Source organism: Bos taurus, chromosome 16 (assembly GCF_002263795.3).
Source record: "Bos taurus isolate L1 Dominette 01449 registration number 42190680 breed Hereford chromosome 16, ARS-UCD2.0, whole genome shotgun sequence".
Classification (NCBI taxonomy): Eukaryota; Metazoa; Chordata; class Mammalia; order Artiodactyla; family Bovidae; genus Bos; species Bos taurus.
The window spans coordinates 5805571-5824086 of NC_037343.1; the positions used below are offsets into that span (position 1 = coordinate 5805571).

Here is an 18516-nt window from a genome sequence, read left to right on the forward strand (position 1 = left end):
GTAAACAAGTTCAAGGTCACATAGGCATATTCTAGGTGTCTTGATTATGTATATGACAACACAAACATTTAATCTTATTGTATGTATAAATGATATTAACTATTAATATATGTTTAATTATTCTGATTCACTTTAAAAATGTGTAAACTTATCATTGAAAATATGTAAAATCTATGAAATTTCTGACATTGCTGTGTGTGGATTAGTCACTCAGTTGTGTCTGACCCTATGTGACCCCATGGAGTATAGCTGGCCATGATCCTCTGTCCTTGGAATTCTCAGGCAAGAATACTGAAGGGAGTAATTCATACCTTTCTCTAGGGATCTTCCTAATCCAGGGATCAAACCCAGGTCTCCTGCACTGCAGGCAGTTTCTTTACATCTGAGCCCCCACAGATTGCTACATATTATAGAAAAATTGCATTATTCTTATTTGAATCTTCCTATTTGTCAATATGCATCACTATGAACAAAAGCATCACTATGAACAAAGCTAGTGGAGGTAATAGAATTCCAGTTGAATCCTGAAAGATGATGCTGTGAAAGTGCTGCACTCAATATGTCAGTAAATTTGGAAAACTCAGCAGTGGCCACCAGGCTGGAAAAGGTCAGTTTTCATTCCAATCCTAAGAAAGGCAATGCCAAGAATACTCAAACTACCGCACAATTGCACTCATTTCACACGCTAGTAAAGTAATACTCAAAATTTTCCAAGCCAGGCTTCAGCAATATGTGAACCGCAAACTTCCTGATGTTCAAGCTGGTTTTAGAAAAGGCAGAGGAACCAGAGATCAAATTGCCAACATCCGCTGGATCATGGAAAAAGCAAGAGGTTCCAGAAAAACATCTATTTCTGCTTTATTGACTATGCCAAAGTCTTTGACTGTGTGGATCACAATAAACTGTGGAAAATTCTGTAAGAGATGGAATACACGACCACCTGATCTGCCTCTTGAGAAATTTGTATGCAGGTTCAGGAAGAATCAGTTAGAACTGGACATGGAACCACAGTCTGGTTCCAAATAGGAAAAGGAGTATGTCAAGGCTGTATATTGTCACCCTGTTATTTAACTTATATGCAGAGTACATCATGAGAAATGCTGGGCTGGAAGAAACACAAGCTGGAATCAAGATTGCCGGGAGAAATATCAATAACCTCAGATATGCAGATGACACCACCCTGATGGAAGAAAGTGAAGAGAAACAAAAAAGCTTCTTGATGAAAGTGAAAGTGGAAAGTGAAAAACTTGGCTTAAATCTCAACATTCAGAAATGAAGATCATAGCATCCGGTCCCATCACTTCATGGGAAATAGATGGGAAAACAGTGGAAACAGTGTCAGACTTCATTTTTTGGGGCTCCAAAATCACTGTAGATGGTGACTGCAGCCATGAAATTAAAAGACGCTTACTCCTTGGAAGGAAAGTTATGACCAACCTAGATAGCGTATTCAAAGCAGAGACATTACTTTGCCAACAAAGGTTTGTCTAGTCAAGGCTATGGTTTTTCCTGTGGTCATGTATGGATGTGAGAGTTGGACTGTGAAGAAGGCTGAGCACCGAAGAATTGATGCTTTTGAACTGTGGTGTTGGAGAAGACTCTTGAGAGTCCCTTGGACTGCAAGGAGATCCAACCAGTCCATTCTGAAGGATATCAGCCCTGGTGTTCTTTGGAAGGAATGATTGAAAGCTGAAACTCCAGTACTTTGGCCACGTCATGCGAAGAGGTGATTCATTGGAAAAGACTCTGATGCTGGGAGGGATTGGGGGCAGGAGGAGAAGGGGATGACAGAGGATGAGATGGCTGGATGGCATCACTGACTCGATGGATGTGAGTCTGGGTGAACTCTGGGAGTTGGTGATGGACAGGGAGGCCTGGCGTGCTGCGATTCATGGGGTTGCAAAGGTTGGACACGACTGAGCAACTGAACTGAACTGATTGCTCAATATTTATAAACTTCACAATTGGAATTTAAGTATTGAATCTCACCCAAAGAAAGACTATCTAATAGTCTTCAAACATTATCACCAATTTTAGGAATTCTTTATCACATGAAAATAATCAGGTGTTTAAATTAATTATCTATATTTCAATAAATTAATGTGGACTTCCAGAGAAGGCATATAATTAAAAACTATGAAGACCTATTTTATAAATATTAAAAAGGTAATTACAAGACTAAGCCATTACAAATATATAATCTACCTAAGAATATATCAGAATACATGAAGCAAGACCGGCAGAACTGAAAGAAGAAATAGACAAATCCACACCCTTGTGGCAATCCTGAGAGCCTTCCTACTCTGATGATAGAACAAATAGAAAAAGCTATTTTAAGACATAGGTATATTTTTAGAACACTATGAACAATGTTAACCTGGTCTAGAAACTAGAATATGCATACAGTTTATATAAAAAGGAAACATCACAAAAATAGACAATATACTGCACAACAAAGAAAGAATAAAATTCAAAATATTAAAAATTTACAGAGTGTGTTCTATGACAAGGGAATTAGATTAGAAATCAATAAGAATAAATTATCTATGCAATCACCAGTGATAATCATCAAATTGTGTACAGTAAATATATGCAGCTCTCTAGATAAAATCATACCACAGTATTACTGTTATGGAGAATGAATCATTTAGAAAATTAAATATGTGAGAATTAAACAACACATTTCTAAATAATGTTACATCAAAGAAGCCACTAGGAATATTAGAAAATTTCACATACAGTTAATTGAAAATAAAATTGATATATGTATAAATTTTTGAGGCATAGGTAAACAATGCTTAGAAGTCAAAAAATTGTTTTACACAGGTAAACCTGCCTCTTGAGAAACCTGTATGCAGGTCAAGAAACAACAGTTAGAACTGAACATGGAACAACAGACTGGTTCCAAATAAAAAGGAGTACGTCAAGCTGTATATTGTCACCCTGCTTATTTAACTTATATGCAGAGTACATCATGAGAAATGCTGAGCTGGAAGAAGCACAAGCTGGAATCAAAGATTGCCAATGGAGAAATATCAATCACCTCAGATATGCAGATGACACCACCCTTATGGCAGAAAGTGAAGAGGAACTAAAAAGCCTCTTGATGAAAGTGAAAGTGAGGGTGAAAAAACTTGGCTTAAAGCTCAACATTCAGAAAACGAAGATCATGGCATCCGGTCCATCACTTCATGGGAAATAGATGGGAAACAGTTGGAAACAGTGTCAGACTTATTTTTTTAGGCTCCGAAATCACTGCAGATGGTGACTGCAGCCATGAAATAAAAGATGCTTACTCCTTGGAAGAAAAAGTTATGACCACCCTAGATAGCATATTCAAAGCAGAGACATTACTTTGCCAGCAAAGGTGCATTTAGTCAAGGCTATGTTTCTTCCAGTGGTCATGTATGGATGTGAGAGTTGGACTGTGAAGAAGCTGAGCGCCGAAGAATTGATGCTTTTGAACTGTGGTGTTGGAGAAGACTCTTGAGAGTCCTTTGGACTGAAAGGAGATCCAACCAGTCCATTCTGAAGGAGATGAGCCCGGGTGTTCTTTGGAAGGATGATGCTAAAGCTGAAACTCCAATACTTTGGCCACCTCATGCGAAGAGTTGACTCATTGGAAAAGACTCTGATGCTGGGAGGGATTGGGGACAGGAGGAAAAGGGACGACAGAGGATGAGATGGCTGGATGGCATCACCGACTCAGTGGACGAGAATTTGAGTGAACTCCAGGAGATGGTAATGGACAGGGAGGCCTGGCGTGCTGCAGTTCATGGGTCGCAAAGAGTAGGACATGACTGAGCGACTGAACTGAACTGACACAGGTAAAGCAATACTTAGAAGTAAAAAAAGGTAGTTTTACAGGTTTAGATTTTAAAAGCAGGATGGTTTTATTCAATGTTTTCACGTTCATCTTAAAAAATGAGTGAGCAAAATTAAAATGAAGCGATCAGGAAAAAAAATTAAGTCCACAAGAGAGAAAAAATTGAGAAAGATAATAAAGAGAAAACAGAAAATTAAGAAAGTTAAAAATCATGAATATTAACAAGATAAAAACTAGACAAAGAGGAAATGGAAGAAACTGTGTTAAAAATGTTAATTTGAAAATGATAATTTTGAAAAATAAAACTCTATTCACAAAATAAAGGAGGGAAACAACTCTCAATACCAAAAATGAAAGAGGTGATATTACCAAGTATACTATATGATTAATGTTAAGTGACTCTTAGGAATGGTTTTACATCAATCAATTTCATAAGTTAGGTAAAATAGAGATATTTCTTAAAAATGCAAGTCACACAGTGATAAGACAATGTAGTAAATGTGAATAGCTACTCCCTATTAAAGAAATTGAATTCTTCATCAGGGAATTTTTTGAAGAAGAAAACTGCATATCAGGTCTCTCGTGTGCTCAGTCGTGTCCAACTCTCTGTAACCCTATGGACTGCAGCCTGCCAGGCTCTCTGTCCATGGGATTCTCCAGGCAAGAATACTGGAGTGGGTAGCCATTCCCTTCTCCAGGATATCTTCCCTACTCAGGATTGAACCTGGGTCTCCTGAATTGCAGGCAGATTTTTGACTGTCTGAGCCCCCAGGGAGTCTATTTGTACGTCAGGAAATATTGAAGCAGAAATAAATAGAGGCATACCATATTTATGAATTCAAAATTCAATATGGTAAAGAAGTCAATTCTCCACAATTAATTTCTTATTACAAAGTCATCCTGTTCGATATACAACCCAATATTCATCAAAATTTGTAAGTTCTCCTGAAATTTCTATGTTCAAAAACAAAAATAACTAAAGTAATTTTGAGTGAGAAACATACTTGGAGACTATTATCAGCCTTTCAGCCTGCTAAAAAGCTAGTTACAAAGGTAATTTGGCAGCAGTGAAGATAGTTAAGTGACTAAATAGAAAGTTCAGAAATAAATCAACACTTTCATAATTAACTGATTTTTCACTTCAATGGCTTTTCCACACATATTCTTAAAATAATTGACAATCCATCCATAAAAAATCAACTCCTACTTTATGCAATCCTCAAATGTTAACATGAGACAGATAACATACTTAAATATATTCACATAAAATTATAGTTTCTAGAAGAAACTGTAGAACATATGTATTTCACTACCTGTAAATGTTACTTGTTTCCTTAAAGACTGTAGTTGTTGTAGCAAGCTTTTTTTAAATTATATTTGCTATTAATTTAGAATTAATTTATAAACATGAATTCCTTGAAATTTGTTGGGGAATTCTTTCATCATATGAAATAATAAATTGTTGTAATTTAACTATATTTAATGAGCTAATATAGATTTCCAGACAAGGTGCATGACAAAAATTAAGAAATATTTTATAATTATAAAAAAAGTTAAATCACAAGACCAAGCAATCATAAATATATAATGATTAGTATAAAACACTAGCCACTAGCTTAGCCACTCATTCATGTCCCACTCTTTGATCCCATCGTCTGCAACCTGCCAGGCTCCTCTGTCCTTTGGGCTTCTCCAGGCAAGAATACTGGAGTGGGTTGCCTCCATTGATCCTCACAACACAGGGATTATGAACTCAGGTCCCCCCACTGCAAGCAGATTGTAGGACTGATCTACCAGGGAAACTCAAGAATCCTGGAGTGGCAGCCTAACTCCTCTCTAGGGGGATATTCCTGATCTCGAAATTGAACTTGAGTCTCCTGCCATGGCAGGCAGATTCTTTACCACTCAACTACCAGGGAAGCCCATAATATACAATGTACATTATATATCGGCATGGCAGTTATTTAGAAGCTTGTTGTTTAATTCCCAAATAGTTACGCTTTTCTAAATAATTTATTCTCCATTGATATAGCTTTATTGTTGTATGATTTTTATATAGGGATCTCTATAAAAGGATGAATTATGAGGTTGAATATTAGACAGTAGATCTGGTTTTCTATTGATTTGAAGCTTCTTTCTAGATATTCTAGGCTTGTAGAAATTGGTGAATATATTGCAGATAGGGAGTCAAAATGTCATAGTGTCGGAGAAGAGAAACACAGATATGAAAAGTGGAAAATTGAAATGAATCTATTCTATTGGAATTCATCATGTAAACATGACTCAAGATTTTTCAAGATAGTTAAACAAATAGAGAAATTGATGACTATATATATATATATATATATATAAATAGATCATAGATTGATACATGCAGATACATTGATAAATACATAATAGTTCAGCATAAGCATAAGTACATTTATGTGTAATACACAAAATCAGAAGCAGTGATTTTCCAGTAGAAATGAGCACACCTAATGCCCAGATGTTAATTTAATGTCACAAAGTCTCTGGGTGGTTTCTCACATAGCTGACTAAGGCACATTATACAATTAATATTTAGACACAGTATTTTGATTAGCTTCTAAATTACCTTGCAGATGGAAAATATTTGGAATGATAAATAGATAAATTTCCTTGAAAGACACAAAGATACTACTTTTACAAGTTAGAGAGAAATACAATACATTTTTTTTAAAACATTATGGACAAGAGATTACCTTTTTTGCAGGCTACTTTAGGATCCCATTCTCCCTTTATACAGATTGAGTGTTTGCGTTCTGATTTTCCTCGACATTGGTAACTTTTGTTGGTGCTATGGTCATATTCAATCGTATGTGCTCGTTTTCCCTCAGGTGGAAATAATTTTGACCCTTTACACTTCTTAAGTTCATCTGCTGCTATAAAATGAAAACAGGAGCCAAGATGGCGGAGGAGTAGGATGGGGAGAACACTTTCTCCCCCACAAATTCATCAAAAGAGCATTTAAACATCGAGTAAATTCCACAAAACAACTTATTAACCTTAAAAGCTTCTGAACATCAAAGGAAACTATTAGCAAGGTGAAAAGACAGCCTTCAGAATGGGAGAAAATAATAGCCAATGAAGCAACCGACAAACAACTAATCTCAAAAATATACAAGCAACTCCTACGGCTCAACTCCAGAAAAATAAAGGACCCAATCAAAAAATGGGCCAAAGAACTAAATAGACATTTCTCCAAAGAAGACATACAGATGGCTAACAAGCACATGAAAAGATGCTCAACATCACTCATTATCAGAGAAATGCAAATCAAAACCAATATGAGGTACCATTTCACACCAGTCAGAATGGCTGCGATCCAAAAGTCTACAAATAATAAATGCTGGAGAGGGTGTGGAGAAAAGGGAACCCTCTTACACTGTTGGTGGGAATGCAAACTAGTACAGCCACTATGGAGAACAGTGTGGAGATTCCTTAAAAAACTGGAAGTAGAACTGCCTTATGATCCAGCAATCCCACTGCTGGGCATACACACTGAGGAAACCAGAAGGGAAAGAGACACGTGTACCCCATTGTTCATCGCAGCACTGTTTATAATAGCCAGGACATGGAAGCAACCTAGATGTCCATCAGCAGATGAATGGATAAGAAAGCTGTGGTACATATACACAATGGAGTATTACTCAATCATTAAAAAGAATACATTTGAATAAGTTCTAATGAGGTGGATGAAACTGGAGCCTATTGTACAGAGTGAAGTAAGCCAGAAGGAAAAACATAAATACAGTATACTAATGCATATATATGGAATTTAGAAAGATGGTAACAATAACCTGGTGTACGAGATAGCAAAAGAGACACTGATGTATAGAACAGTCTTATGGACTCTGTGGGAGAGGGACAGGGTAGGAAGATTTGGGAGAGTGACATTGAAACATGTAGAATATCATGTAAGAAACGAGTTGCCAGTCCAGGTTCGATGCGCGATACTGGATGCTTGGGGCTGGTGCACTGGGACGACCCAGAGGGATGCTGTGGGGAGGGAGGAGGGAGGAGGGTTCAGGATGGGGAACACATGTATGCCTGTGGCGGATTCATTTTGATATTTGGCAAAACTAATACAATTATGTAAAGTTTAAAAATAAAATAAAATTTAAAAGAAAAAAAAATAAAATAAAATGAAAACATTCTCTTGAAAAGACCAATTCTAAAGAACCAAATAGCTAATAACAAAAAATTGCTATGGAGTCAATAAAATAATGATGTTAGAATTTTTGCCTACAAATTCCACCAGCCAAGTTCTTGCTGATCAAATTGCATGAGATGAAAAATTATACATGAGCCTGAGTCTTGCATCCAGTTTTTGAAATTTCAGAGAAAATACCCATCCTAAAGATTTCTGCCTTTTTGACTGAAATACTTTTTGATGATCTACATAGTAAATAGCTATCACATGAATAAATTTGGTCCCAAACTTGAAATCTGTGCAAATGTTCATATAATTTGCTTGTTGACCTTAAGCATCTCTGCATTATTTTTAATTCACAATCTTAAAACAATAAAATAAAAACAATTTTCTGTGGACAAAGCATACCAAGTTGCTACTTTATATATGTTTTTTCAAGAAATGTAATGAAACATAATAAGAAAACTACGCCAAGGGGTTTTGTATAGAATCTTAACTTTTAAGCAAATCTTTTACCTGACACCAAAAATAAACAAATACTTGAAATGAGAATATGAGTACTTAAAGTTACAACCTATCTTGTATATACACTTAGAGTCTTTGAGCCACTATGTTATGTATCAGATCATTCTATAATGCAATATAAAGCCATGATAACAATTTTTTCTAGCTCCAGGATAAGTTAAATATGGACTAAAAAAGCTATATGTATATATTTCATAAATTCAATGCAGGTAGAAGTTCTTTTTGAATTTGACAAAATATCCATATAGGTCTTTGGCAGTATATGTTAATGATTTGTTAATCATAAAGCTTAAGTGAAATGAATAAAATAAGGAAAAGTCAAGTAGATAGTCAAAGAAAAGTGATGATTTCAAAATGAAACTCTGAAAAAATAAAATAACAAGCTGAACTGAATGACATTAAAACATGTATAATATCATATAAGAAACAAATCGCCAGTCTAGGTTCAATGCAGAATACAGGAAGCCTGGGGCTGGTGCACTGGGATGACCCAGAGGAATGGTATGGGGAGGGAGGTGGGAGAGGGGTTCAGGATGGGGAACATGTGTACACCCGTGGTGGATACATGTTGATGTATGGCAAAACCAGTACAATATTGTAAAGTAGAATAATAATAATAATAAAATAAATAAAGTTACTCTAATTTAAAAAAAAAAAAAAACCACTAAAGGCTTGAGAATTAGCACTGTTTTTAAGATTTGTTCAGGGTGTTGAGGGACATAAAACCAGTAGTATTCTTCAAGGAATGGTGGACAAAGGAAGATGTATACTCAAAAGGAGAAATAGTGGCTGCGGGCCTCATCCTATGATGGACTGGTTTCTGGAAGGAAAGCAGACTTATTTTATTAGAAGAAAATAAGCAAGTAGGAAGAATGACAAGCTAGATTAGACAGAGTTACAAAATAAACCTCGAGAGAAGAAAACTGGAATAAGGTCTATTATAGCAAAGGGGGACTACATTAAACTGAATACAGGTAGAGGATTAACCTTTGCAAGGAAAACTCTGAGGTCAGAAGAGTAATAATTGAACCAAACATTTTGGCATACCTAGGAGAGGAATCTGTTCATAAAAATATAGGGATTAATAAGTAAAAAAAAAATTACTATATAACTAAATAAACTCCTATTGAATGTCTCCCATCTGTCAACTGGTCTTTTGAAATGGGTCTTTCGACATACTGTCAGCAAAGAAAACAGCTATCGGTCCCTGCCTTCACTCAGGGGCTAAGCCTAAGCCCTACCTTCTTCTGGGAATAATTAATGGCTAAAAATATAATGAGTTAATAGGCCTGAACATCCAGGACTCTCTTTGAATGCAGAGCCCAGGAAAACTCCAGGAAAAAGTCTATTGCAAGAGAAAATGAAAGAAGGCAGCTAACATTGATTCTCCTGGTTAGTAATCAAAGACTTGGTCATCCAAAAGTCAGGATGAGTCTCTTACAGGGAAATGGGTCAGGGCAGGTTCCTGGCCCCACCCCAAGTGCCTCCCATGACAGAGTTACCTACTAACAGGGAGGGCTTGAGCCCACCCTCCCCAACACAGTAAATTCTCTTTGCAGAATTTGAAACAGATGGAGAAATTATCATTGTTAGAAGCTTGAGAGAGGCAAGACTCCTACCCAAATGTATCAAATGAGTATTTTCCTGGTTTCAAATGTTCTAAAAGAAAGAATATCATATAAAAGCAAAAACGGCATTTCTGCAATGATAGTTGTATTTTCCAGGTAACTAGTACTCACATTTTAATCACATGAGTATCTATCAGTAAGATTTGCCTTCACACTTGTCTTCCCCTGGTGGCTCAGAGGTTAAAGTGTCTGCCTGCAATGCTGGAGACGTGGGTTCTATGCCTGGGTTGGGAAGATCCCCTGGAGAAGGAAATGGCAACCCAGTCCAGTATTCTTGCCTGAAGAATCCCATGGACAGAGGAGCCTGGTGGGTTACAGTCCACGGGGTCACAAAGAGTCAGGCACGACTGAGCGACCTTACTTGTCAAGATAAACAATGTTAATATTAGGACAGAAAGATGCATAAAATTCTATTGCTAGTTTATATTTTTCCTCTTTAGACACATATTGGACTATAAAAATCAAATGTGTGGGATCATTATAATTTAAGATCTGACATTTTTCAAGGATAACTCTAAATTTCAACAGTATGGCTGCAAATACTAAAGGTCAATTTGAGATGTGTATTCTGACCAATGCACTGAGGAGGCTGGGTCCACTCTTCACTAATACACGTGATAAATCTGAGTCCAATCATTGTAAATGCTTCTCTGCAACTGAACTCTACTGAGTCTCCATGGTGATAGGGAGGGACAGAAGGCTTGATATCGCCATGATCAAAGTCAGGTATATCTCCACAGGTACGCTCCTCCTCTGAAAATGCACAAAAATATGTTCTTCTTTAAAATATTATTCAAATGTGTATATGAATACAAATAAGAGTAATGATTTACCTTGAAATATTACTATTTTTTAATACATTACCAATACACACAGGTAAAGCTGTCCATTCTCCATCAACACACTGAATTTTATGAGAACCCTTCATCAGAAATCTGAGGTTGCAAGCATATTCCATGACCTCATTGTGTGCATATTCTTTGTGCATTTCTTTCTCTTTCCCATTGAGAAGTTGAGGAGGATGAGCACACGATTTTACTTTTCCTACTGTAGAAATATTGCATAAATTATGGTTACATTGTCTGTCTTATAACTGAAAAATCCAGCTAATGCAGAAACTTATTTCACTGAATGATCTTTTATTTGTTATGTAATTTATTTTAGCATTCTTAAACAATGAAAAAAGAAGAGTGTTTACAGCAGACTCGTGTTTACTAATTCTGTTACTCTTCTTGAACTAGCATATTGAAGTCTATGTATGCTCATAAAGCATGTTCATAATCCAGACATGCTAAATAAATATGCAAACCAGATACTCAATCTGGGTGTATAAATTATAGTAATACTTTTATTCCACAGAAACACTATGAAAACTTTTTGAAAAAATATCATTTGAGAAAAGCATTTGAACAGTTTAACTTTGATTCATATGATTTGATACGTGTGACTGAATTATACATGTGACTTTAAGTTACTTGAACACTGAATACATGTGACTTTAAGTTACTTGAACACTCTTTAGACATACTTGTGGACACTAGATGTAAAGTCTACAGTATATAAACTATCCAATATTAATGGTGGAATTGCAGGAAAAAGGAAAACTAAGAAGAAATCCTGCCAGTGTCAGGTTCCTCATGCATTTCTGTGGATTCTCCACCACATATTTCAAGAAGCACCTGGAGGTTAATTTCTTAAAGAAGGAAAACTGAGGTATCTACTACCCAGCACATATCCTTGGTGGGTATGCTGCTGCTAAGTCACTTCAGTCAAGTCTGACTCTGTGCAACCCCATAGACAGCAGCCCACCTGGCTTCTCTGTCCCAAGGACTATCCAGGCAAGAATACTGGAGTGGGTTGCCATTTCCTTCTCCATCTGGGTGGGTATATCTCTGCCTTAATGCATTAGATTACAGATGCACTGGAAGTGGACAGAAAATTAAGGGAGGGAAATAAAAAGGTTGATATCTGAAATCCCAACACCTGCTCCAGTAACTGTCAGATAAATATTTACCTTTACACGTTGGAAGTTTAGGGGACCATCCAAAGTGGTAGCACTGAACTGAATCTACTCCACTCATAATACGGCCTTGACTGCAGGAGAATTTCAGCACATCTCCAACTTTAAATGTTTCTTTCCTGGGATAAACATTTCAGTATGTATCCATTTCAGGAATACTGCTTTCTCTTTCTATCAAAAAAGATAAATAATTGAGTGAGAATATTTAACCATTGCAAAATAAATATTATTTGTGTCATATAAAATGAGGTGCTGGGTACTGCATACACAGAGGACACACATTAATGCACATTAATGCTCGTCCTTGAAAAACATTACATGTTAGGTTTTATACCCCCTCTGCACTCATCTGGGATTTTGAGAAATATTATGGTATTGAGCAACAACATGTATGCCTGATAATTTATTTGTAAAGTCAACTTGTTAATACTGGATCTGATTTTATCACTGACATTTACAAAATATAATGCTACTATTTGGTCTCAAAATGTATAACTATTCTCTCAGAATAAAAAAAAAAGACACAATTTTAAAATTGAATACAAATGAAAAAATGGTATTATAAAAAATATAACTGGAAAACTAGAACACACAAGAGAGACATTTCTCTTGTATTTGAGTTACAGGTACATTAAAAATCACTTCAATTTATCCTCAAGTGTAGTAATCAAACAAAAACATGAAACAAAATGAGTAAACAAGTTCAAGGTCACATAGGCATATTCTAGGTGTCTTGATTATGTATATGACAACACAAACATTTAATATTATTGTATGTATAAATGATATTAACTATTAATATATGTTTAATTATTCTGATTCACTTTAAAAATGTGTAAACTTATCATTGAAAATATGTAAAATCTATGAAATTTGTGACATTGCTGTGTGTGGATTAGTCGCTCAGTTGTGTCTGACCCTATGTGACCCATGGAGTATAGCTGGCCAGGATCCTCTGTCCTTGGAATTCTCAGGCAAGAATACTGAAGGGAGTAATTCATTCCTTTCTCTAGGGGATATTCCTAATCCAGGGATCAAACCCAGGTCTCCTGCACTGCAGGCAGTTTCTTTACATCTGAGCCCCCACAATTGCTACATATTATAGAAAAATTGCATTATTCTTATTTGAATCTTCCTATTTCTCAATATGCATCACTATGAACAAAAAGCATCACTATGAACAAAGCTAGTGGAGGTGATGGAATTCCAGTTGAATCCTGAAAGATGATGCTGTGAAAGTGCTGCACTCAATATGTCAGCAAATTTGGAAAACTCAGCAGTGGCCACAGGACTGGAAAAGGTCAGTTTTCATTCCAATCCCAAAGAAAGGCAATGCCAAAGAATAATCAAACTACCGCACAATTGCACTCATCTCACACGCTAGTAAAGTAATACTCAAAATTCCCCAAGCCAGGCTTCAGCAATATGTGAACCGCAAACTTCCTGATGTTCAAGCTGGTTTTAGAAAAGGCAGAGGAACCAGAGATCAAATTCCCAACATCCACTGGACCATGGAAAAAGCAAGAGAGTTCCAGAAAAACATCTATTTCTGGTTTATTGACTATGCCAAAGCCTTTGACTGTGTGGATCACAATAAACTGTGGAAAATTCTGTAAGAGATGGGAATACCAGACCACCTGATCTGCCTCTTGAGAAATTTGTATGCAGTCAGGAAGCAGCAGTTAGAACTGGACATGGAACCACAGTCTGGTTCCAAATAGGAAAAGGAGTATGTCAAGGCTGTATATTGTCACCCTGCTTATTTAACTTATATGCAGAGTACATCGTGAGAAATGCTGGGCTGGAAGAAACACAAGCTGGAATCAAGATTGCCTGGAGAAATATCAATAACCTCAGATATGCAGATGACACCACCCTGATGGAAGAAAGTGAAAAGAAACTAAAAAGCTTCTTGATGAAAGTGAAAGTGGAAAGTGAAAACCTTGGCTTAAATCTCAACATTCAGAAAACGAAGATCATAGCATCCGGTCCCATCACTTCATGAGAAATAGATGGGAAAACAGTGGAAACAGTGTCAGACTTCATTTTTTTGGGCTCCAGAATCACTGCAGATGGTGACTGCAGCCATGAAATTAAAAGACGCTTACTTCTTGGAAGGAAAGTTATGACCAACCTAGATAGCATATTCAAAAGCAGAGACATTACTTTGCCAACAAAGGTTCGTCTAGTCAAGGCTATGGTTTTTCCTGTGGTCATGTATGGATGTGAGAGTTGGACTGTGAAGAAGGCTGAGCACCGAAGAATTGATGCTTTTGAACTGTGGTGTTGGAGAAGACTCTTGAGAATCACTTGGACTGCAAGGAGATCCAACCAGTCCATTCTGAAGGATATCAGCCCTGGGATTTCTTTGGAAGGAATTATGCTAAAGCTGAAACTCCAATACTTTGGCCACCTCATGCGAAGAGGTGATTCATTGGAAAAGACTCTGATGCTGGGAGGGATTGGGGGCAGGAGGAGAAGGGGACGACAGAGGATGAGATGGCTGGATATCATCACTGACTCGATGGACGTGAGTCTGGGTGAACTCTGGGAGTTGGTGATGGACAGGGAGGCCTGGCGTGCTGTGATTCATGGGGTTGCAAAGAGTTGGACACGACTGAGCGACTGAACTGAACTGATTGCTCAATAATTTATAAACTTCACAATTGGAATTTAAGAATTAGAATCTCACCCAAAAGAAAGACTATCTAATAGTCTTCAAACATTATCACACAATTATATATAAGCTAACTAGTTTTAAAAGTAATACTCCCTCCCCCCAAAATCAATACATTTGTTTCTACTTTTGCTTTAATGTTGAGTTTTATAGCTTAGCTGTGAGGTTACTGTTGATGAGAATCATTGAGATTGCTTTCCTAAAGTTCTATTCCAAACCTCCACATAGTAATACTTCTAATGGTATATGACTTTGTTTACATATTTTGTGCTTAAAACATAAAATTCCTATTTTATCCTACTGTGTAAAATGGTGCTTTAACAAAAAAAGATCTTGACATTAGGCTGTTTTCTAACTGCTGTCTTCACAAAGAGTGACTGTAAGAATGACATGATCATCTTAAAAGCCTTTCCCTTTACTTAGAATTGTTAGCAGCTCAGTTGTGTCTATCTCTTTGCGATGCCATAGACTGCAGCTCACCAAAATTCCATGGAATTCTTCAGGCAAGACTATTGCAGTAGTTAGCCTTTCCTTTCTCTAGGGGATCTTCCCTACCCAGGGATCCAATCCAGGTCTCCTGCAGTGCAGGTAGATGTATTACTGTCAGGTGGCTCAGAAATTTTGAAAGTGAAAGTGTAGTCTCTCAGCCATGTCTGATTCTTTTTGATCCCATGGACTATAGCCCACCATACTCCTCTGTCTCTGGAATTCTCCAGGCAAGAATACTGCAGTGGGATGCCATTCCCTTCTTCAAGAGATCTTCCTGACCCATTGATCAAACCAAGTGTCCTGCATTGCAGGCGGCTTCTTTACCATCCAATCTTTTCTAAAATAAGCCAATTTCTTCACTGCCTCAGCTGCTGCAAAGGCATGTGTCTCTGCTGACGAATGGTTTCCAGGCTTTCTTTGTATAGACATCTTTCTACATAAACTTGACCCACAGTCCCTCCTAGTTTCTAAGCACCTGGATTCTTTTGTTCTTAAAACACACTTAGTGGAACAATATAATAGAAATATTTTTACTTTTTGGTTCATTATTTATTTTAATTCATCTTTTTTTTTTTTTTTTTTCATACTGGCATGAAAGCTCTTGAAAGGCATACCACTGACCCCCACTGTATCTTTCACAATTTTCTCCTAGCCTACTTCTGGCACATATTAGGTGCTTGCCTACAGCCTTAAAAGTGAAATTACCTGGGTTCTGGACACTGTTGAACAAGCCTGGCCCATTTCTATAACAAGCTCCCCCTGTGTATCTATCTGAAATCTCTGTGCTCAATCTTTTCTGTGCTGCCCAGTGTTCCTTCTCCTCCTTCCCCCATGCACCATTCAGTCTCACATGACTTTGTCTCCTTCCTGAAATGAGAACAGGAACCATCAGCATCTACTTCTCTTCAGGATTGTATTTACACACCCATTTTCGTTCCTTTTCCTGACAGGGAGTTGCAACGAATCCAGTTGTCACCAAGTCCAGGACTTTCTCAAAATTGCTGGTTCCTCTCTCACCTCCTTCACAGGGAGCCTGTGGTCAATCTTTGCCTGCTTCCCTCTCTGGTTCATCCTCTTCAACGTTCATTACACTCTCATCTTTCCCATTAAAACAATACATAATCCACCGAGCAATATATCCTGAACCTCTTGTTCTCTGCCACAACGAAGCCTTTTGAAAGAGTTATGTCCTCATGCTGTATTGCATTTCTACTAATAATTTATTTAGCAGGCTGTAAGTAGATTTTTCCCTATTACTCCCAATCTGTCTCTGTGACAATTATTGTTGGCCTCCATGTAGCCAAATCCACGACATTTTAAGTCTTAACCTGACTTATTGACTGAATTAGAAATATTCATTAGTGTAACTATTCTAATGTAATTAGATTACAATTTCCTTGAATAAACTGTATGGTAGACATTATGACAAGAAGCTTACATGAATAATTTATTTTAATAACTAAAAAATCTTTTGAAATATTAGAACATTTGTAAATATTAAATCATTGTACAGATTCAGAGGAGTGAACGAACTTCAATAGGTCGTTGCTCTTAGATATATAGTTAGATAATGGTGGAATTGGATATAGAACCATTTCAGGCTGATTCTACAGGGAATTACTGTTAGTCAATTTATTACTCCTTGTTATTATATTATTTTCTTCTGTCCACAACTATGAAACATTCATTTGACATTTTTTCCCCTAAACTCTCTGGGTCCTCCTTTATTTCTATCCACTTTGCCATCATATTCTTCTTCCGTCAGACACCTCAGTGTTGGAATCTTCAGGACTCAGTCTTGAACTGTTTTCCATTTTCATTCTACATTATTTTCCAATCTGATGTCATCATTTACAGAGTGATAATCTCACATGTACATCTCCTGGCTAAACCCATGCATTCAACACTGTAGTTGATGTATCCAATGTTTATGGTCCATGGGCAGCACAACCAGTGTGTCAGCAGAACAAAGGAAGGATGGCAAAGAAAGGAGAGTGAGTGGAACTGAATCTGCACCTGGGGTTGGGGAACTGAAGCAGGAACAGTGCTGCATGGGAGAGCAAATGTTTGTGACAGAGGTGAAGCATTGAGGCTGTTGGAGAGTGAAGCAGCTGATCTGTGAGAGTCTGAATGGAATGAGGATCACACAGACAATCCTTGCCACAGCCATACATACCCCAGACAGGGATTCAAGTCCCCTAGAAAGTGCTGTAGCTTGGAGCTGGAACATAGAGATTGGAAAACAATCCCAGGGCAAGGTCTGCTGTTGACTGAAGGGAGATGGTGTGAGGGAACCTGATGGAGGAATTGCAGTGGAAAATGCTTATGAAGGAAAGCCAGCTAACCTGGAGGCAGGGTGACACTGCTGAGTCACACACAGACAATAGAGCGATCTCTGCAGCCTCCCTCTCTGAACATAGCACCAGACAGCTGAAACAACCCAGGGACGGTGGCCCTATAAGGACCCTGATGTGCAAAGCAACACAGAAGGACCCCAGCCAGGGTGATCTTTAAGTCCCTGATGAGATAAACAACAGACAATGACCCCAAGTGGGAGGGCCCTGTAAGTGCCTAAAGGGCCAAGCAACAGAGAAAGACCAGCCAAAGAGGCCCTCTGATGGCCAGATGCCAGAAGCTAGGAAAAGACTCTATTAGAGCCATAGCTCCTGCAGCTGAGTCAGTTGGTTTCCCTGCACACTTGGCACTGCCAGGGTTCCCATAATTCAAGCAGCTGTGTCACCTCCATGCTCAACCCTCACTGGAGAGAGCTGTCAGAAGCTAGAAAAATCCCTAATAGTCACATACCTCCTGTGACAATAGCCACAGCTATGTATCCAGCGTTGCCATGTTTCCCATTATCCAAGCTCCTGTGTCAAACCTTAGCTCAATCCCCACAAGGACAGAGCAACCAGAGGCTACAAAAAACCCTAAGGGCCTCATATTTCCTGCTGTCCTAGCCAGTGGCTCCCCTTAGTACCTGGTACTGACAGGGCTCCTGCAATCCAAGCAACTGCACCACCTCCACATTCGGTCCTCCCTGGGGCACACCCAAGTCCTCCAGGGGAGCCTCAGGAGCAAACTCCTGTGGAAGACTCACATGCAAAGGTGGAGATAAAACCACAAGTGAAATCCAGAGGAAGGTGGCTAAGGAATAGAACCAAAACATTCCCACCAGTG

General features: G+C 37.8%; 1 protein-coding gene across 1 annotated transcript; it reads right to left on the reverse strand.

The window, feature by feature from the left end:
- Positions 1-10149: 10149 nt before the first annotated feature.
- Positions 10150-12234, reverse strand: LOC112441814 (complement factor H-like). Its single transcript, XM_024976666.2, has 3 exons — positions 12168-12234; positions 11018-11200; positions 10150-10906 (listed from the first exon to the last, which is right to left on the reverse strand). The coding sequence occupies exons 1-3, from the start codon at positions 12232-12234 to the stop codon at positions 10668-10670; spliced, it is 489 nt and encodes a 162-aa protein (XP_024832434.2). The 3' UTR covers positions 10150-10667.
- Positions 12235-18516: the final 6282 nt, after the last annotated feature.

Bases quoted from the DNA above. Each gene is read 5' to 3' on its own strand.
- LOC112441814 (XM_024976666.2), bottom strand. From the start codon at position 12,234: ATGAGTGGAGTAGATTCAGTTCAGTGCTACCACTTTGGATGGTCCCCT. The intron at 11,201-12,167 runs GTAAATATTTAT...ATATTTCTACAG, and splicing joins TAAACTTCCAACGTGTAAAG to TAGGAAAAGTAAAATCGTGT. The intron at 10,907-11,017 runs GTAATGTATTAA...GTGCATTTTCAG, and splicing joins AGCTTTACCTGTGTGTATTG to AGGAGGAGCGTACCTGTGGA.